The sequence below is a fragment of the Thamnophis sirtalis genome, unplaced genomic scaffold, assembly GCF_051295495.1.
Source record: "Thamnophis sirtalis isolate CommonGarterSnake01/CBP01778 unplaced genomic scaffold, rThaSir2_p1.2 scaffold_1, whole genome shotgun sequence".
NCBI lineage: Eukaryota > Metazoa > Chordata > Lepidosauria > Squamata > Natricidae > Thamnophis > Thamnophis sirtalis.
Window position 1 is genome coordinate 174,484,651 of NW_028261381.1, and position 20,774 is coordinate 174,505,424.

Below are 20,774 nucleotides of genomic sequence, written 5' to 3' on the forward strand. Positions count from 1 at the left end.
TCGAAGTTCAATTTTTTTGTATGTCAAAATAATTCTAGATTACCACCAAATTCTTGTCTAGCCTAATATATACCCCTCCCTCCCTCCACCCTCTCCCCCAACCCCCCTCCTCCTTCCCCCCCCCCCCCGACTTCCCAGAACCCATACACGGTATGGATTTCTAACAAACACAGTCTAAAATCTGTTGGGGGGAAAAAAGAAATAAAGAAATTAATGACATCTCTACATTGACCTTAGCTTCTTCTTGCTGAACCAACTTTAAACAATTTAAATCATTTCTGATCTTAAGCATGGGCTAACTGGAGTTTCTTGGTCCCGTATTTGTTTTGTATATAGTCAATCCATTTTTCCCAATCTCGTTTATATCTCTCATTTGAATGATCTTTAAGATATGCCGATATTTTAGCCATCTCGGCTAAGTTTGTGACTTTCAATGTCCATTCTTGGATTGTAGGCAAGTCTTCCTTCTTCCAGTATTGGAAGAGGGTGGGAGTTTTTTTCTCTACCCCTGGCCCACATTTGAGTGTCATGTCAAGGGGCCACTTTCCCTAACTAATATATGTAGTCCTTGACTTACAACAGTTTGTTTAATGACCGTTCGAAGTTACAGCGGCACTGAAAAATGTGACTTGTGACCGTGTTTCAGAGTTACGACCCTTTGCAGCATCTCCATGATCATGTGATCACAATTTGGACGCTTGGAAACTGATTCATTTTTATGATGGTTGCAGTGTCCCAGGGTCACGTGATTCCCTTTTGCGACCGGAGTCACTTAACAACCACGTCGATGATTTAAAAACCGCAGGGATTCACTTAACAACCGTGGCAAGAAAAAGTCGTAAAACAGGGCAAAACCCATTTTACAAATGTCTCGCTGAACATAAATTGTGGACTCAATTGGGGTCGTAAGTCGAGGACTACCTGTAAGATGACGCCAGGGTGAAAATTCTATTTAATTTGATTTGAATTTGTTTTAAGGTTCAATTTTGGCACCTGGCCAGATCAAAGTATGGATTGTCCTCAATTTACAAGAGTTCATTTAGCAACTATTTAAAGTTACAACGGCTCTTAAAAGTGACTTGTGACTATGTTCACGTAATCAAAATTTGCCCACTTGGCAACCGGCCCATATTTATGATCGTTGTGTTATCCTGATCCCCTTTTGTCACCTTCTGACAAGCAAAATCAATGGGGATTCACTTAACAACCATGTTACTAAGTGAACAAGGGCGACAATTTGCTTAATTACGGTGGCAAAAGGTCTTGAAACTGGGCAAAACTCACTTATCCACTGTCTCACTTTGTGAGGGAAATTTTGGGCTCAGTTATACAATACAATAGCAGAGTTGGAAGGGACCTTGGAGGTCTTCTAGTCCAACCCCCTGCCTAGGCAGGAAACCCTAGACCGTTTCAGACAAATGTCTATCCAACATCCTCTTAAAGACTTCCAGTGTTGGGGCATTCACAACTTCTAGAGGCAACTTCTGTTCCACTGGTTAATTGTTCTCACTGCCAGGAAATTTCTCCTCAGTTCTAAGTTGCTTCTCTCCTTGATTAGTTTCCACCCATTGCTTGTTTGTTTGTTTGTTTGTTTATTTTTTATATTTATATGCTGCCCTTTCCCCCCCGAAGGGGACTCAGGGCGGCTCACAACTCAAACCAGGGAAGGGGGATACAGACAAAAAATTAAAAAACGAAACACATCATACCTCCACTAGACCGATACGATCGCATCGATTAGGCCTCCTCCGGATTCCATCATCCAGCCAGTGCAGACTGGCAACTACTTGGAGGAGAGCCTTCTCAGTGGCTGCTCCGACCCTCTGGAACGAACTCCCCGTGGAGATCCGGACCCTCACCACCCTCCAGTCCTTCCGCGCCGCTTTGAAGATCTGGCTGTCCCGGCTGGCCTGGGGTTAAGATTCTAACCCCACCCGAATTGTGTGACTGTTGTGTGTTCTTTTTAATATGTTGTATTGTCTTCATGTTGGAAAATTGTTTGTCCTTCCCCCCCCCCCTTTTTTTGAACTGTGAGCCGCCCTGAGTCCCCCCAGGGAAAAGGGCGGCATACAAATAAAGGGAAACTAAACTAAACTAAACAACAATACATAATTTAAAACACACAACAATCATACCATTCGAGACGGGGGGGGGGGCAACAGCTCTTTAGCCCCAGGCTTCTTGTTCTACCCTCAGGTGCCTTGGAGAATAGCTTGACTCCCTCTTCTTTGTGGGAACCCCTGAGAATGATTATAAGTAGAAGACTGCCTGCCATAGGGGGATAGGAGACCACCAGGAAATCTCTACACTCTCTATACTATCACCCACAAAAATAGCCTGAGCTCAATAGGCTGGCATCTACACTTTTCTATCCAGCTATGCACTTAGTAATTTTCCTCTTCTGGTGCAGGGAGATTTATGACTCGGTTAAAACTCTCTGGAGGTGGTTGCGGGCTGCACCCAAAATCTTGAGAAGGGCCTGGCAAATCGATGTCTTCTGTTCTTTCCAGAACCCTTAAAAACAAGACAAACTAGGTTGGGGATTTTCGAGCTTAGCGATGAAAGGATGAACCCAACTTGTCTTGTCTTGTCTTGTCTCACCGTGTTTGAATAGTTTTCTTACGGCACGAAAGGCGAGCTGGCTAGGAAAGGATGGAGATTAATGGCTAGTTTTGCCGCCACGTTTGAATCTTTCCCTCTCCCTCCAGGATTGGAGAATATAGAATAGCAGAGTTGGAAGGTTTAGTTTAGTTTAGTTTAGAAGTTTATTTGTATGCCGCCCTTTTCCCTGGGGGGACTCAGGGCGGCTCACAACCCAAAAGGGAGGGGGAGACAAACTTTTAACATATAAGACAATACATAATTAAAAACACAACATTCATACCATTCGGGTGGGTTACAGTCTTAGCCTGTAGCCTAAGGAAGGGACCTTGGAGGTCTTCTAGTCCAACCCCCTGTTTAGGCAGGAAGCCCTATACTGTTTCAGACAAATGGCTCTCCAACATCTTCTTAAAGACTTCCAGTGTTGGGGCATTCACAACTTCTGGAGGCAACTTCTGTTCCACTGATTAATTGTTCTCACTGTCAGGAAATTTCTCCTCAGTTCTAAGTTGCTTTTCTCCTTAACTAGTTTTTTGAAAAAAACTTTTTTATTTTTATTTCTCATACATACGTTCATAAATATACAATCTCGTAACTCTAATTAATAATATGTTTTATCTTTTAACATTTATAACAGCTTTTCCTCCTCCTAAAGTTAAAAATATAATTGAGGTTGCTTTTCTTTCATCCCTTACGCCCATCTTATTTTACAGCAACCCTCCTCCTCCTCCCTTCTCCTTTTCTCCTTCCCTCCATTCTTCTCTCCTTCTCTACTTTCTTCTTTCCTCCGCTCCTTTCCATTCTCTACTTCCCCTTCCTCTTTTCCACTCCTTCCCTATCCTCTCTTCTACTCTTACTTTCCCTCCATTTCTTCCTCTCCTTTTCCCTTTCTTCTTTCCCTCTCCTTCCTTGATTAGTTTCCACCCATTGCTTCTTGTCCTGCCCTCAAGGGCTTTGGAGAATACAATAGCAGAGTTGGAAGGGATCTTGGAGATCTTCTAGTCCAACCCCCTGCCTAGGCAGAAAACCCTATACCGTTCCAGACAAATGGCTCTCCAACATCTTCTTAAAGAATTCCAGTGTTGGGGCATTCACAACTTCTGGAGACAACTTCTGTTCCACTGATTAATTGTTCTCACTGTCAGGAAATTTCTCCTCAGTTCTAAGTTGCTTCTCTCCTTGATTAATTTCCACCCATTGCTTCTTGTTCTGTCCTCAAGGTGCCTTGGAGAATAGTTTGACTCCCTCTTCTTTGTGGCAACTCCTGAGATATTGGAAGACTGCTATCATGTCTCCCCTGGTCCTTCTTTTCATTAAATTAGACCAGTGTTTTTCAACCTTGGGGACTTTAAGTCCTGTGGACTTCAACTCCCAGAATTCCCCAGCCAGCTATGCTGGCTGGGGGATTCTGGGAGTTGAAGTCCATAGGACTTAAAGTCCCCAAGGTTGAAAAACACTGAATTAGACATACCCAGTTCCTGCAACTGTTCTTCATATGTTTTAGTCTCCAGTCCCCTAATCCTCTTTGTTGCTCTTCTCTGCACTGTTTCCAGAGTCTCAACAACTTTTTTACATCATGGAGACAAAAACTGAATGATGTATTCCAAGTGTAGCCTTACCAAGGCCTTATAAAGTGATATTAACAATTGGGGAATTGATTTTGGTCCAGATGAGGTACTTCCTCTATCCCAGGTGGGTAGCATACTGGGAGTAATTGACGTAGAATCCGAACAGAACCTGGCATTAGGGTTGCAAGTACCGTATTTTTCAGAGTATTAAGAAGCACTTTCAAAATCATTTAATTAGAAGAGCGTTATTGCAAAATTGGCTTTAAAAAAAATCCACTATGTGAAAATCTCGAATTGGCTATCACCGACAGAAAGGACGACCCATCCAAATTTTATAGATTTGAACAAAATGCTAAGATACAGAGACTTAATTGATAGACAGGGAAATTTAAAAACAATTGAAGAATTGGCAGAACAGAACATGAAAGTTAACTGGCTAACTTACCTGTAAATCAAAACTAAATACAATAATGATACTAAATTATATGACATCGAAACAGAACCACACGAATTGGATAAAATTATTCAAAGCTCAGATAGAAAGATGATAGGGAGAATATATAAATTTCTCCTGAAGTATAAAATGGAAGAGGAAATTGTGAAAGAACAAATGATAAAATGGCTGCAGAACTTTGGGTGTAATATTGAATTAGACAAATGGGAAAAATTTGGGGGAACAAACTTAAAAATGACACTAACAGTTGCATACAAGGAAAATCAGTACAAAATGTTTTACAGATGGCACCTGGCACCAACAAGTTTAACTAAAATCTTAACAAATACCTCCCCAAAATGTTGGAAATGCTAATCAATACACAGAACATATTACCATTTATGGTGGACCTGTGAGGAGGCTAAATTTTTTTGGAAAAGGATCAAAAATTGGCTGGAGGCAATAACAGGGGTTAAAATAGAATGGAAACCTGAATTTTTTTTATTAGGAATAATGTCTGTGAAATACAAAAAAAAAAGAAATCCAGTATTTAATATAATTACGGTGGCAAGGATTGCCTTTGCCTAGAAATGGAAAAACAAATTAACTCCAAGCGAAGATGAAATAATAAGAAAGGTTATGGATTGTGCTGAAATGGACAAACTAACTAAAGAAATCCAGGGGAAAGAAGAATCAGAAGTCTACCAGATATGGGATAAATGGTATAGGTGGATGGAGGAAAGAAACAAGAATCAATGAAGGAATATAACAAAACTCAAAAAAATAATAGTTATGAGTAAAATAAGAGGGTTAAGGATGGTGAAATCCAAATGAAATAACAATAGAAGGGGAAATAATATAAGGTGAGCGGTATCGATTGATAATTGCTATTAGAAAGAACAGGAAGCTCCTGTTCGTATTGTATTGTGTAAATGTGGTGTACGTCTAAGTTTTGTGTGTGTGTAGTTTACATGTTTGCAAATAAATAAATAAATAAATAAATAAATAAATAAATAAATAAATAAATAAATGAAATAAAAAGTAGAAGTACCTCTAAAAGAGAGTGAAAATTTGGGGGTGTCCTATACACTGAATGTAGAACCCCCCCCCACCTTTTGGCCTCTGCCCCCCCCCCCCAGCAATTTACCTCCTTGCAGCAAACAGGGAAAATGGGACTTGGAGAGGCAGCAATAGGCCATGGCAATCCCCGCAGCCTGAAACAGCCCATCACGCTGAAACTGAAAGTGAAACTTGCTGTTTGCTGCAGGAGACAAATTGCTGGAAGGCAGATTTTTTTCTTGTGCTAATCAGGCTGTTTACTGCAGGGAGGTAAGTCAATAACTGTAAATGCCTATATAATGTTCAAATTATTAGACTTATTTTTTTTAAAGACTGCTTTATTATTGCTCTAGACAGCTTAACAAAACGAAGAAGCTTTTTAAAATAAATGCTTTAAGAGGCCCAGTGGTGTTGAAAGAAATGTCCTTCTGGGTTCAGCTCCCAAGTGGGGAAAAAGACACTGGAGACATGGAGGCTGCTTGGAAAGATGGTCTATTGTTGGACAGGACCACGTGGCTTGAGCCCTGAACAGAAAAGGTGATCACATGCTTCAATGTTGGTGGAGAAGAAGAGAAGGGCTGAGGGAGGGGCTTGCTAGGCTTTTTATACCCTGTTCAGTCCCACCTCTCTGTTTCCTGTTCCTGTGTAAGAAATGTATTCTGATTGGTTGTCAGACTCCCATGGTGCCATGCAGGGGGCTACTCTCTAGGCTGTGATGAGTTCTCAGTTGCCTTGTGGTCAGTTGAGTAATATCCCTTCCCCCTACAGCTGCAGTGAGGAGAAGTCTTTATTATGTAAAGTGAGCTAGCCTGGCCATCTTAATGGCCCATTAGCTGGGGATGGGCAGAAAGCTATAGGCAACTTATTCTGTCTTTTGAAACATGTTTCTTTTCACATCCAGAGAAATATTCCGCCTTTTCAATATTTCCTAGGATATTTCATTTTTCTGGGAGAGGGCTGGATGATAACTTCCCACAATGGTATTGTATCTTCTTTTAAATAGCAGAGAATAACTATGCTTCCAGAAAGCCATATCAGTTTTAACAGCATCTGTACAAGTATAGTCTGGAATGTAACACCACAAACAGTGTATATTATCTGTGCTGTTTGCTGTTTGCTGCAAGGAGGCAAATGGCTGGGAGATGGAGGCAGATCTCTTTTCTCTTGTTTTCCTCTCCAAAAGCTTTTACTTCAGAGCGTCTTATACTCCGAAAAATACGGTAGTTGCTTTCATTCAGCAGAATCTGGCTTCCCCATTGGCTTTGCTGGTCGCAAAAAAGGAGATGACGGGACAACGGCCGTAAGTATGAACCGGTTGCCAAGCATCTGAACGTTGATCACGCGTGATCCTGGGGATGCTGCAACGGTCGTCACTGTTTTCAGCCTCGTAGTAACTTCAGTCACTAAACGAACTGTTGTAAGTCGAGGACTCCCTGTATCAGATCTGTCCTTTCCTTAAGTATCTCCAATGAAGCAGAATTATTTATGTTGGTATGTAGGTACCTATATATGTACTGTGTTTTCCCCAAAATAAGACAGGGCCTTATTTTCTTTTGACCCCTGAAATAAGTGCTTGGCCTTATTTTTGGGGAGGTCTTATTATTTTTGAGGTGCAGGAAGCGGCGAGCGCGGTCACCTCATGGCTGCTGCTGTATTGCGCTCAAAAGCCCGATTGGGCTTATTACCGTATTTTTCGGAGTATAAAACACGTTTCCCTTAAAAAAAGAGGCTGAAAATCTGGGTTCGTCTTATACACTGAATAAAGCATTCATGGCCTATTGAAACCCCGCCCCCTTTGCAAAAATGGACGTGCAGAGCGTTTAGGAGGCTTCCAGAGTGCTCCTGGGGGCTGGAGAGGGCCATTTTTGATCATTTCGTCCCCCCCCCCCGCCTCCAGGAGCACCCTAAGAGCCTCCCAACGCTCTGCACGCCCTTCCCCCCAAAAAACGGCCCATTTTTGCAAAGAACCGGCCATTTTTTGCTCGTTTTTGCCCCCCCAGCCCCCAGGAGTGCACTACAAGCCTCCCAAAGCTCTGCATCCCCCCCCCATTTTTTTGCAAAAAAAAAAAAACGAGGTGTGCAGAGAGTTTGGGAGGCGTGCAGTGCAAAAACTTTTTTAAAAAAAAATTACCTCTTCAAAATCATGGTGCGTCTTATACTCTGGTGCGTCTTATAGTCCAAAAAATACGGTATATACTGTGTTACCCGTTTTGACCCCCCCAATAAGCACTTGGCCTTATTTTTGGGGAGGTCTTATTATTTTTGAGGTGCAGGAGGCGGCAAGCGTAGTCACCTCATAACTCCTGCTGTGTTGCGCTCAAAATCCAATTGGGCTTATTACCATATTTTTTGGAGTATAAGAAACACCTGTTTCCCTCAAAAAAGAGGGTGAAAATCTGGGTGCGTCTTATACACTGAATACAGCATTTATGGCCTACCGAAACCCCGCCCCCTTTGCAAAAATGGACATGCAGAGGGTTTGGGAGGCTTCCAGAGTGCTCCTGGGGATTGGGGAGGGTTGTTTTTGTTCATTTTTGCCCTCACCCAGCCCCCAGGAGCACTCTAAGAGTCTCCCAAATGCATGCCACCTTTTTTTTTCTTTTGCAAAAAACGAGGCGTGCAGAGGGTTTGAGAGGCCTGCAGAGTGCAAAAACTGTTTTTAAAAAAATTTACCTCTTCAAAATCATGGTGCGTCTTATAGTCTGAAAAATACGGTAACTGGAGAGGTCTTATTTTCAGGGAAACAGGGTGTGTGTGTGTGTGTGTGTGTGTGTGTGTGTGTGTGTGTGTATACATATTTTCGTTATATTTGTACTGATAAATAAATAAAGGGAGACTAGTATAGATCTATTTCAAGCTATTTAGCTCTCATCAGCTAGCCATACCCTTACTGGGATTTGAACCTGGGCTATACTACATACTAGGCAGACTTCTTAGCCATTAGGCCACAGGCTCTTATCCGTTATCAGCGAAGCCAGGGTGAAAGGTATCTATTAGATTTTTACAACCCCCGGTATGCCCAAATATGAGAGGAAGATCACTACTTCCATTCTCTGTCCTTCGGCTCGTCACAAGAGACCATCCAGGCAGAAACCCAATATTTTTACTGTTGCCTTTTTTGTTACATTTGTTGTATTTGTGCTGATAAATAAATAAAGGGAGACTAGTATAGATCTATTTCAAGCTACTTAGCTCTCATCAGCTAGCCATACCCTTACTGGGATTTGAACCTGGGCTATATTACATACTAGGCTGACTTCTTAGCCATTAGGCCACAGGCTCTTATCTGTTATCAGCGAAGCCAGGGTGAAAGGTATCTATTAGATTTTTACAACCCCCGGTATGCCCAAATATGGGAGAAAGATCACTACTTCCATTCTCTGTCCTTCGGCTCGTCACAAGAGACCATCCAGGCAGAAACCCAATATTAAGGCAACAGTAAAAAATATTGGGTTTCTGCCTGGATGGTCTCTTGTGACGAGCCGAAGGACAGAGAATGGAAGTAGTGATCTTCCTCCCATATTTGGGCATACCGGGGGTTGTAAATAAAATCTAATAGATACATATATTCATATATATGCATTTATTTAACTGTTTATTTTTCATTCATTTCATGTCATTCATCCAGGCTTCCCAAATTGTTCTATTTCATTCTCTTCTTTCTTTCTTTCTTTCTTTTTTTTCCAGCCTACAAGTTTGGCCCACATTCCGATGATCGCTTATTCCGCAGCATTTCAAATCTTTTCCCCTAGAAGACGTCAGACATTTAAGGCTTCCTGGTTGTCTCCCACTGTTGATCAGCTTCGGGGAGCTGTGCCCTTCCTCTGCTGGGGCCACCCACGACATGCCCTTCAATTTGGGCCCGGCTTTACCCAGGATGGCTGGGGCTTCCCAAGCAGATGGAGGCTTTGAAGGGATCCTCCAGATCCTAGACGGGATCCCAGCAGAGAGGCTGATTCAATACAGGCACAAGCTGAGCTGCTTGCACCAAGATCGGAGGAGCTGCCATCTCCTGCACATCATGATCCTGTGGTCCTTGGGGAGAGACGATGAGGCCAGGGTGCATCTCGACAGCTTGAGGGATGACGAGGTGGCCCTCCACCTCTCCCAAAGCCTCTGGGGCACGGGGGGAGCAACGAGGACAACCCCGGAGCAACTCCAGAAGGACCTTGCCAAGGTGGCCCAATCCGTGGCAGAGATCTACTCCCTCTTGGTTGATGAGAAGCTCTGTGACCCGCTGGCCCGAGACGAAGCCTACAGAGAAGCTATCCGAGCCTTTAAAGCAAGCCACCTTGAAGGAGCCCAACTCAAAGGTCTTCTGGATGAAGCTGTGGAGAAGTGTGGACTGCAGTTCAACTCAACGGTGCCCAAGAAAAATGTCGAAGTTCTAGCCTCAGGTCGATGGGAGTTAACTCCGGCCAGAAGGAGCAGTCTGGGGCCAATCGTCAGCTCTTCTCCTCCCGATAACCCTCAGTCTTTACGTTCTACGGGTAGCCCCGTCTCCTACATCAGCGACCTTAAGATCAGCGAGAGTTCAATAACCTCCAACAGCCCTCCCAGCACAGGAGGCTCCTTGCCTCTACCAACAACCGGCCAAGGAGAAAACATCAGATCTCTATCGTTGGCCAACAGCTGCTCTGCCAATTCAAGAAAACCTTCTCTACCAAATTCCAGAGGTCCTGGTTTACTGCCTCACTCCAAAATCACACAGTCCCCCGCGGCATCTGCCCAGGGTCCGCCAACCCCAACCCCAGCATCATCAGGAGATCTGACGCGGACTTTTCAGTCCCCGTCTCTGCAGAAGCCGGGTTCAACACTTTCTGCAGGAAGTGGTCCGCCCCGTTCCTCTGCTCCAGCACCAATCACGAGTTTTGGACCTCTGCTGTCTTCTTCTACTTCAGATCTCGCCTCTTGTAGCTCAGAACCTCCTTCTTCGATGGTCCCACCCGACGATGAAAGGCAGTTCTACACCTTCGTGGTCCTACATGCCGCAGAAGACGAGCTGGTGGCTTGCCGGGTGAAGGAACGCTTGGAGGCCTTGGGGGTCTCCAACGGGGCCACCTTCAGTGAAGATTTCCTCGTCCCTGGGCGTGGCCAGCTCAACTGTTTCCAGAACGCCCTGGACCACTCGGCCTTCACGCTCGTGCTCCTGACCAGGAACTTCACGGGCCGCCGGTGTGACTATCAACGCGACACAGCCTTGATGGACTCCCTCACCCGCTGTTTCAAGAGGAACTCGGTCATTCCGTTTGTGCCTAAGGAGAACTCAGTAAATCCTGTGCAAATGCCCTTCCTGCTCACTTCTCTGGTGCCCTTGTGTGAAAAGTCTCCCGTGTTTGAGAAGAGGGTGAAGAAGACCTTCACTCCAAAGGTGATCCGGGAGAAGAAGGCCGCCTGGGACCTCCTGAGACAGATCCAGGAAAGAAAGGAAGCGCGAGAACGGGAACGAGAAAACTTGTGGCTACAGCAACATCTCGCTGACCTCAACCTTCAGTCATCCGTTCAACCACCGGCGGTGGAGAGGTCAAGAATGCAAGCCCAAGGAGGCAATGATGCTCAAGTCTTTCCTCCACCTGCAATGTCCTTTGTGAAAGTGGGGCTGGACCAGGCTTCCTTCTCCCATTCGTTCCTGTCCTCGGTGGGTTCTCCCAACACAATGCCAGGCCCCCAGCTCATCATCCAGAATGCCCAGATGATTCAGATCGGTGACTATAACAACATGCAGGTGGAAAGAAGCAACCCAATGGTTGGCACGGCCAATGAGACCATCGAGAGGGCACCGGTGGCGGAAAAGGAGGACAACCGCAGAGAATGGAAATGAGATGGATGAAAAAAGATGTCTTAAAATTTCCTAATCAGAAGCATCAATGATCTTGTCAAGGGAAGGTGTTCTGACTGAGGCTTCCCGAGAGCCTGAAGCAGACTCCTTGTCCCGAGAAAAACCCCTTTTGTTAATTTCATGTGAATTCTGCTCCTTCACATCCAGCAAAGTCTTTCAAGGGAGGATTTACAGTCACAGACCTTACCTGGCTTGGAGAGCTGCCAGGCCGAGATCTGCAGAACTTGGCAAGGAGCCTCGGAGAGTCACAAACCAATTAAGGGAACTAATTGTCTCCTGCAAACTCCACTCCCCTTTCGCTCCTCTTTTATTTCTTCTGGGAGGGGCCATTCGCCGTCCACCTGTGGCCTTACTCCCATGTCGACCCGTTTTTTAGCTCTTCCCTTCGTCTGGCGTCTCTGTGCATGCGCCCACTGGGAACAGGCTCCAGCTGTTCTTCTGCCTCACTGATATCTGACTCTGAAGGCAGTTGGTAACTGTCAGAGGGCCCTGGCCCCCTCTCTGCCTCCGACACAGAGCCCTCCTCAGAGCCTTCCCCAGACTCCAGGACTGGCCCAGGTTCCTCCCCAACCTCCTCACTCTCCGAATCTGCTGTCAGCTCTGCTGGAAGGCCACAACAGAAGGGGCCACTTTGACTTGCAACGTTGTGCAAAGATGTAAGGACCAACAAGAACTAGGACCTTGAATGGAACAGCACAGAGGGACCTGAAGTCCACCTAAGTTTCATGGGTGACCATCTCCTCTTTGCAATCCCCCCACAGGGACTCGCAAAGGACAAAACGCATTAGAGGTAGTGCTCGACTTAGAACCATTCATTTTAGCGACCGTCCAAAGTTACAAGGGGAAAAGGGACCATTTTTCACACTTACGATTGTTGCAATATGCCTGTGGTCGTGTGATCAAAATTCGGACTCTTGCTCACTGGTTCCTATTTATGACGGTTGCAGTGTCCCCGGGGTCGTGCGATCCCCTTTTGCGACCTTCCGAGACGCAAGGCCAACGGGGAAAACGAGATTCGCTTAACAACCATGTTGCTCGCTTAACAATTGCAGCCACTTAACAACTGTGGCAACCAAGGGTGTAAAAAAGGGGGCAAAACTCACCTCACAACTGTCTTGCTTAGGAAGGGAAATACCTCAGTTGTGGTCCTATGGACTACCTATATATTTAATTTTGCAATTTGGGAGACAGGAGTTTTGGGATCCTTCCGTACTCTTTAGAAAAGGAGGAGTGGGGCACCATTTTGCAGCCCAGCCGAGACTTCAAAAGGGGAGGTAGAGGGCACCTATTTCTTTTCAAAGTGCACCCCGATTTAACTTGGTTGAACACTCTAGGATGTGTACAATTGCCTTAAGGTACACGACATCTATGCAATATATGTGGGCCTTTGACAATTCCTTGGTTCGTGGTGCAAATGACATTATAAGGAGCCTGGTTTGATTTTGGTGGAAGAGGTGGAGAGTCGCTGTGATCTTATTTAGAGCTTGGTGTGTCTGAACTGAATTGTGGCTTACTCTATATAGCCAGGTTTAAGCCATGGCTTAAGACAAGGCGTAGCAATCGAGAGCTTTTTAAGCTTCCAAGATAGCTTAAAATGGGTGGATTTCAACTCCCAGAATTCCCCAGCCAGCGTGGTTGGCTGAGGAATTCTGGGAGTCGAAGTCCATAGGTGTTAAAAGTTGCCTAAAACTTCGGACGTTTTACCAGTGGTAAAGACGACCAGTAAAATAAGAATCTGAAATTGAAATATGAAAGTTAAAATATGAAATCCATACATCAAGGTGCTCAGGTGGAGGGAAGGGGGTAGATGGGGAGAGAGAGGGGTGTGTAAGAAACATTGGTGTGTAACTCAACATTACCTCTATTTTCACTTGACTGTCCCTGGAGAAGCCAGGAGCTGCTACAATGCGAAGACCTCCAGTCCCAATTCCTCCCTTTTCTGCATTCCATCAGATCTGAGGAAAAGGAAGGACACCGTCCAGTTCCCAGAGAAAGTCCAGAGAAGTGGCATTAAAGATGATGATACACTGTGTTTTAATACATCCACTCAGGGGCAAAGTTGTTTATTTATTTATCATCTAAAATTAGGGTGTGTTTTTTTTTGGCACTGCAAGGAAATATGGGGTTTCCTTCTTTGGAAAAGAGCTCTGGGGCCGGGTTGAGTGGGGGTTCTTTCCTCTCTTCCACTCGTCTTCAGGCATTTATAAAAACGTGGGGCTTAAACTGCAATGCCACAACGGGCATCTTGCCTTTTCTGCCCCCCACCTCCCAAACTGGCAGAGGATCATTGCCTCTACGAGATACGTTATGTTCAGGGGAGCACCTAAAACAGGGCATCCAAGCTTGGCAACTTTAAGACTTGTGGACTTCAACTCCCAGAATTCCCCAGCCAAAACTTTGCACCAGTTTTACCAGTGCTAAACGATACCAGTAAGATATGAATCAATGCGTAAATGGGGATTAGTGGAACGAGGGACTCATTCTTTTCCTTGTAAAGTTAAATTTAAGGAGCAGTTCATATTAAATTTGTTCTGCAAACAGAATATCACGGTTTTAGGCAGCGCCTGAGCTACCAGGTGCTCAGCAGAAATCCAGATTCTGGCATAGGGAGAATTTCACTGTGGATTCCTCAGTGCTCTCTGAGCTGCGTTGTTTACTTGCGTTTCATGACCCAGCTAGATAACCTCATGGGTGCCAGAAAGGAATGTGGGGTATTGGTAGCTCAAGGTTGAATGTGGCGTCCTGGGTGCTCTGAACTGAGTTATTTTCTTGCAGGCATTTCATTACCAAACTAGGTAATATCATCAGTGGATTAGATGGCGCAGTAGGACAGGAGGTAGCCCCATAGAATTGGATCCTGCTACCAGATTCTTCCATTTGTAACTCATCTCCCCCCCCCCAAAAAAAATGCCAAACTCTGAAGAAATGCAGGTGTCTTAACTCAGGATCAAAAATGTCACCACATACAGGTAGTCCTCAACTTATGACCGCTCGTAGTTTCAATGGGCTTCCCCAGTTACTGACAACCCAGATTTGAAATCCCGATGGCCCCTCCCAAAATCACATGATCGCATTTTTGGGTGCTTGGCAACCGGCTGGCATTTACAGCGCCCCGCAGTCACACGTCCACAATTTGCAAAGTTTTGGGGTGAAAACACCCATTGTGAACAATGGATTTGCTTAACGACCGCCTTGTTTGCATTCCCTTAACAACCGTCCTAAAAGAGGCTGGAAAATCAGGCGAAGTCATGCTGGTGACCGGCATGACCTGTGACCATAATTCCAGACTCAAAACAGTTGTAAGTTGAGGACTACCTGTACATCAAAGCAAACACCTCTAGCCACACGCCCATAGGAAGACTAACAAGAAGAGTCCGAGACACAATTGTGTATTTTTTTAGCAGCATGACATTTTCTTCTTGGGTTTTTCGCTGTCGGTATAACTTTATTTACTTCAAGTTAGGAAGGTTGGCTCTCAAGTGTAGCATACACTGCTTGTGCATTTCTTTCCCTGCCACGATTGCCAAATCAACTCCATTCTTTGCAACAAACCCCCCCACCCCCCCAAAACAAAACGGTAGCCCGAAACTTCCTTTGCTTTACCTGCTAATATTCTGTTTGCTTTCAAAAACTGCAAGAACCCAAAGCGGCAAAATTCACGGAGGGAAAAAAATACCCTGAGATTTCTGTAGTTCTCTTGAGCCCCTAAAGCAGCTGTTTCTCAACCTCTGCAGCTTTAAGATGATTGGACTTCAACTCCCAGAATTCCCCAGCCAGCTGGCTGGGGAATTCTGGGAGTTGAAGTCCAATCATCTTAAAGCTGCAGAGGCTGAAATACGATGCAAGGCAATTTAAGACTCTGCTTCTTGTTATTCTTGGGCTGTGTGAAGATGAAGAAATGATTCTCCAAAATCACCTCTCTAGTCTCCAACAAACACCAAATATTGGCCATTTGCTGCTCCACCCTGCCCAAACCAAGGAATCCAAAACCTTTGGGGTGGTTTGCTCCTTCGAAGTCCAAGAGAAAAACAAAACAACATATTTTAGCACCCTCAGGCATCAACTAATACTGTTCCATCCCCCCCCCCCACTTCTGCTTCAAAGCAGAACAAAATTAGAGATGGATTCAAAACAGAACCCCGATCACTTAAAACGATGGAGGCCGTCAGATTGAAATGATGCCTCCAACGGAGGTTCACCCCAAAGGGGATGATGATTAGATCTGCTTCAAGATTTAACTGGGGGGGGGACGGGACATGACGACTCTACGTTCTGAAACTTTCTGGTCTGATCAATTTCTCTCTTTGGTGAGGCAGCCATCAAGCCTACATGCGGCTGGTAGGCCGTTTAACCGAGTCTTTTTGAAGGAAGAGCCCTGAAGCTGCGTGTTTCAACTTCAGGATTTTTTTTTTAAAGGGTGGGATTCAACCCCCAGGATTCCTCAGCCAGCCATGCAGAAGCCCACCCTTCTTAAAAGTTCCTGACGAAACGCTCTTCAAAACTGTTTCTGATACCCAGGATGGGTTTGTTTGATCTGGGGGGAAAAAAAGTATCTGGACATAAGCAAGCACCAAAGATGATGGCACCCCCCACGTTGGCATCCTTTACTTCAGCTTCCTCTGACCTTCACCTGTCCCGCTACTATGAAGAGTTAAGATGGTCCAGAAGTCATGCAAACCATCAACAGCCTTGGCCACCTTACAACATCCGTAACACTGAGGTTGGTAAGTGAGGTAGACCCTGAGAGAAGGGACAAGAAAGGTCCTTCAAGATTCCAACGCAAACACCAGGCCTTCTCAATCCTGTCAAGTCACTTTTATCTGTCTGTCCGTCCGTCTGTCCACTCACCCACCTTGTCACTAGTTTCCTCTTGCCTAATGCAGCCTCTCGACCCCAACTACGCAGCCTGCGTAGAAGAATTCACAGGACACACCAAAAAGAATCAACTCTGAGTAAGGGTGTGTGTTTGTGAGCTATTCATCTATCTATCTTTCAACATCCATTTCTGCCCTTGACATAATTAAAAATAAATAAATCATCGCTTGATAGCCCAGGTTTAAGGGGCCGAAGCGACTAATACTAAGAATTCAAGTTGCAACCCACCTCTTGCAGGGATGAATAAATGTCTGGTTTTGGAGGCCTGCCTGCCCTGAAGAGTTAAGGAAGGCGGGGACATGTGAAGAAACTTCGAAGCCACAGTGTAAGCATTTAACTCACCTCTGGTCGATTTGGCGGGTTATTAGGCACAATTTTTAATGGGAGTAAACTAATGGGAAATTTTTAGTGGAAGTAAACCTGGGCAGGCCCACAGTGCAAAACAAATTGTCAGCACATTTTCTTTGGCTTCTGGGAGATTTTGAAAAACATCTGTCCCTTAACCTTTACGGAGGCCGCAAAGGACAGTGAACTATCACCCAATCACCTCCTGTTCTTAAGCCTTTCCAGGAAAACTGGGGGCATCCCAGCCAGAAAGACATAAATTGAAGGTCTCCAAACTTGGCTGCTTTACGAGTGGTGGACTTCAGCTCCCAGAATTCCTCAGCCAGCATAGTGGCTTGAGGAATTCTGGGAGTTGAAGTGCACCAGTCTTAAAAGTGGTCAAGTTTGGAGACTTCTGATGTAAACGAACACAAGGATTTTTCTGGCCAGTGATGGGGTGAAAAATCAACATGCTGTTTCTCTTTTCTGGAGAGGAAAAATAAATGGCTTGATCAGATTTCACAATCTGGGGAACCTTTCACAGCCTGGTCTGCCTATAGTGCAGGGTTCACTCCGCTGACGAGAAAAGCCAGCAGCCAAATAAAAATACATTACCACCGGCTTTGAAAACAGCCCGCAAAATCCGAGCCGATGTTAAGAGCCGGTGGGAGCAAGAACTGAAATCCAGGGGGGAAACCAAAAAGAAACTCAAACCTCACTGCATCCAGCTTGGATCAACCATGCAAAGAAGCCAATAGCCTACTGCTCAAAATGAAGACTGTCTCCCACCCACCCCCACCCCCTAAGTTACAAGGCTGAGCTGAACAAAAGAAGATTGTTAGGACTTGGTGGGTTTGCCTTCGTCCATTCTTACGTCTTCGAAAAAGGAAGGCTGCAAAATGGAAGAACTTAAAAAAGCTCAACCAACGTGCAAGCTGAAAGCAGGCCATGCAACAAAACATTCCTCTATCTTGCACATGGCCACTGTGGGGCCGGTCACAAAATCAGATCCGGCAGCCCCCTATTGTCTCACAGGAACACAAAGAAGATGGGGCAGGGCTGAGTAAAAGACTGGAGGAACTTTGCAGCAACGGGTCAGCCCTGGAGGTGTTTCTCGGGGGGCCCTGGCAAAGTTCCAACAAACTGAATCTAGCCCAATTTTATTTTATTTTTTGCAGTGTCCCAAAAGGGGAGTAAATTAATGTAAAACGAGAAGTGGACTAAATTCAACTCCTTGGCTTTGCCTGGAAGGGCAGCGGGAATAATTTGAGGGGGGCTTTCAAAGACAAATTAGGGACAGACCTGTAGAGGGAATAAGGCAGCGCTGATCAACCTTGGGCCACTTTAAAATGAGTGGACTTCAACTCCCAGAATTCTGGGGAATGCGCTGGCTGAGGAATTCTGGGAGTTGAAGTCCACAAGTCATAAAGTGGCCAAGGTTGGAGACCTCTGCAATAGAGCCTGTCATCTACTTAAGTAGATCCGAGAGAGCGAGGCCACTTGTGCGTTTGGGCAAAAGACGCCTTCTCCATGTCAGGGGCTGGACAGAAGGAAGACAAAGACCACGCAAGCTGGCCAAGTGCAAAATAAAGCTTTTAAAATCCAGACCCCCCAGGAAGACCGTGAATCCAAGTCCTCTCCCTGCCAGCCGCAACGGGTCTAGGAAGAGGCCGGTAGAGAGTAGAGTCCTCCTTGGCTAATGTAGCTCAATGAAGGCTTCCAACTCTTCAGGGATGGAACCCTTATAAGGGATCTTGTGTTTATCCAGCGCTCGGGCGGCAAGGCACTGTAAGGTGATGTAATTAAAAGGCTGCATCATGGCCTTGGTGAGCTGCTTCTCGTCCAGGAGCTCGTAGGCCGTCTGTTTGAAAGCGTTGGTCGCATCCATGTGAGCTCCGGCCTCCATGAGGGCGCTCATGATGACGGGGCAATTGTTCCGGGCGGCCACGTGCAGCGGGGTGTTGTTGTCGTAATCCCGACTGTCCGGGTCGGCCCCGCACTCCAGCAGGAGGTTCACCACATGGAGAGAAGGGAACTTCCCCACCGGGTAGCGGCCCACCGTGGTCGTGTCCTTGTCCACCGCCATGTGCAACGGGGTGAAGCCGTTCTTGCCTCGCGGGTGACACTTCAGCAAGCGGTAGATGGTTTGGCGCTTCTGGTGCTCCTGCTCGGGAGAGCACTCGACTTTCTCCAGCAAAAAGACCAAGTGGAGGATGATGGACAGGGCTTTGGTGAACTGGGAAGCGTCCGCCACCGGGTCCTTCCGGTGCTGGAGGGCCCTCTCAACCTCGCGGACCCCTTTGCTCAGAACCACCATGAGGTCAGAGAAACCCAGCTGAGTCCCTAAGGCGCCCTTCGAGTGGTCCTGCAGCACGTACGAGAAGAGCTCGGCAAAGGAGAGGAAGCTGCTGGCGGTCATGGGGCTCAAGGGCTCCAGGTTGCCCTGCTGCATCTCCAGGGCATACTTCCACAGGTTAATGCACCGCTCAAAGTTGCCCGAATCGGCATAGACGGCCCCCCGGTAGCGGATATAATACGAGGTATCCGGGTGAGACGGTCCCAGGATACGTTCTCGGATCAACAAGGCCTGCATCCTCATCTCATCAGGATCAGTGATGAGCGACTCCAGCTCCTCCATGCTGCTCGCTTCTTGGGCGTAGTCGTAAGCCAGCACCCGCTGCCGAGGCTCCGGTCTGGAGAGACCCTCGCCCCCTCGGAGACGCAGCTCCATCGCCCGGCGCCAATGCTTCAGGGCACCTAGCAGGTCGCGCTTCTTGTCCACCATGGTGGCGCCCAGCAGCTCCAGCGCCTCCACCGCGGCCTCTCGGGTGCAGTAGACGTGGGATCCGCCAGTCTCATCCTCCGTCTCCTCCTCTTCCTCTCCTTGCTGATCCTCTGTCGTCTCCTCCTCCTCCTCGGCGTCTCGGCTTTGGGGTTCCTCCAGCGCCCCCCGGATGAGGAACTCCACGATGTTGGCGTGGCCGGTGACGCTGGCGGCCAGCAGTGGGGTCATGGCATAGCCGTCCCGCTCCATCTGTGCCCCGCGAGCCAACAGCAGGCGAAGGATCTCCAGGCTGCCAGACTCGGCGCAGTCGTGCAGGGCCGTGTTGCCCTTCAGGCTGCGGCGGTTGACCTGGGCGCCCCTCTCCAGCAGGTAGCGGGCGATGTCGGCGTGGCCCTTGTAGCAGGCGATCATCAGGCAGGTGTGGCCGTGCCGGTTGGCCACCTCCAGGTCGGCGCCGCACTCGCCCACCAAGTAGCGCACCACGGCCAGGTGCCCGTCGAAGCAGGCCGCCCGCAGCGGCGTCGAGTTGGTCAGCGTGGTCTGGTTGACGCAGGCGCCGCGCTCCAGCAGGCTCCGCACCACCGGCAGGTGCCCGGCGGCGGCGGCGGCCCACAGCGGCGGGGCCCCTTCGATGGTCTCCCCGTCGAAGCGCACCGACCCGCCCGCGCCCACCCGCGCGCCGCAGTGGTCCACCAGGTACTCCACCACCTCACGGTGACCGTGGCGGGAAGCGATCAGCAACGGCGGGCCTTCCGCGCCGCCCGGGCCCGCCGCCAGACGCTGACGCTCCTCCCGGCCGCGGCCACCCAGCAGCTTCTGCAGCAGCTTCAGCTTCCCCTCCCGGGCCGCGTTGTAAACGGCCAGGCGCAGGTCCATGGCGGCGGCGCCGCCGCAACTACCAAGGCCACCGCGGGGCGGCCCGCGCTGACAGGCCGCTCGTCGCCTCAGATACCGGCGCCGCCATCTTGAGCCCTCTTGAGGCGAAAACAAAATGGCGGACCTTCCCGCCGGGCCAAGGCACGCCGGGATTGGTAGTCTGGACGCGGGCGCGCGCCGGCCCGCGTTCGAAGACGGCAGGCCCGCCCGTCACTACGTTTCCCAAGAAGCGCAGGAGAAGGGAGCCGGCGAGCGCGCGAGGGAAGGTGAACGGGAGAGGGTTGTCGCGAGGGCTTTCGGGAAGGGTAGTTCAAAGAAGCGATAACTTTGCCTAGACGCGCCTGGGTTTCACTCCCTTTCCCAGAAAGGGAAAAGAGGCGTGTGGGAACGAGCGGCGGGGAGAGAGCGCGTCGG

The 20,774-nt window shown here is 47.5% G+C and overlaps 2 protein-coding genes across 3 annotated transcripts in view; one reads left to right on the forward strand and one right to left on the reverse strand.

Moving 5' to 3' along the window:
• TICAM1 (TIR domain containing adaptor molecule 1) overlaps positions 1-11,492 on the forward strand; it is a 15,160-nt gene extending 3,668 nt beyond the window's left edge. For both annotated transcript variants that reach the window (XM_087703337.1, XM_087703336.1), the window contains exon 2: positions 9,349-11,492. In XM_087703337.1, the coding sequence (XP_087559463.1) occupies positions 9,506-11,482 (1,977 nt within the window). In that variant the 5' untranslated portion in view covers positions 9,349-9,505 and the 3' untranslated portion in view covers positions 11,483-11,492. The remainder of the gene's footprint in view (positions 1-9,348) is intronic.
• A 6,783-nt stretch (positions 11,493-18,275) lies between these two features.
• On the reverse strand, positions 18,276-20,448 carry FEM1A (fem-1 homolog A). Its single transcript, XM_014071067.2, has one exon. The coding sequence runs from the start codon at positions 20,358-20,360 to the stop codon at positions 18,396-18,398; it is 1,965 nt and encodes a 654-aa protein (XP_013926542.2). The 5' UTR covers positions 20,361-20,448; the 3' UTR covers positions 18,276-18,395.
• Positions 20,449-20,774: the final 326 nt, after the last annotated feature.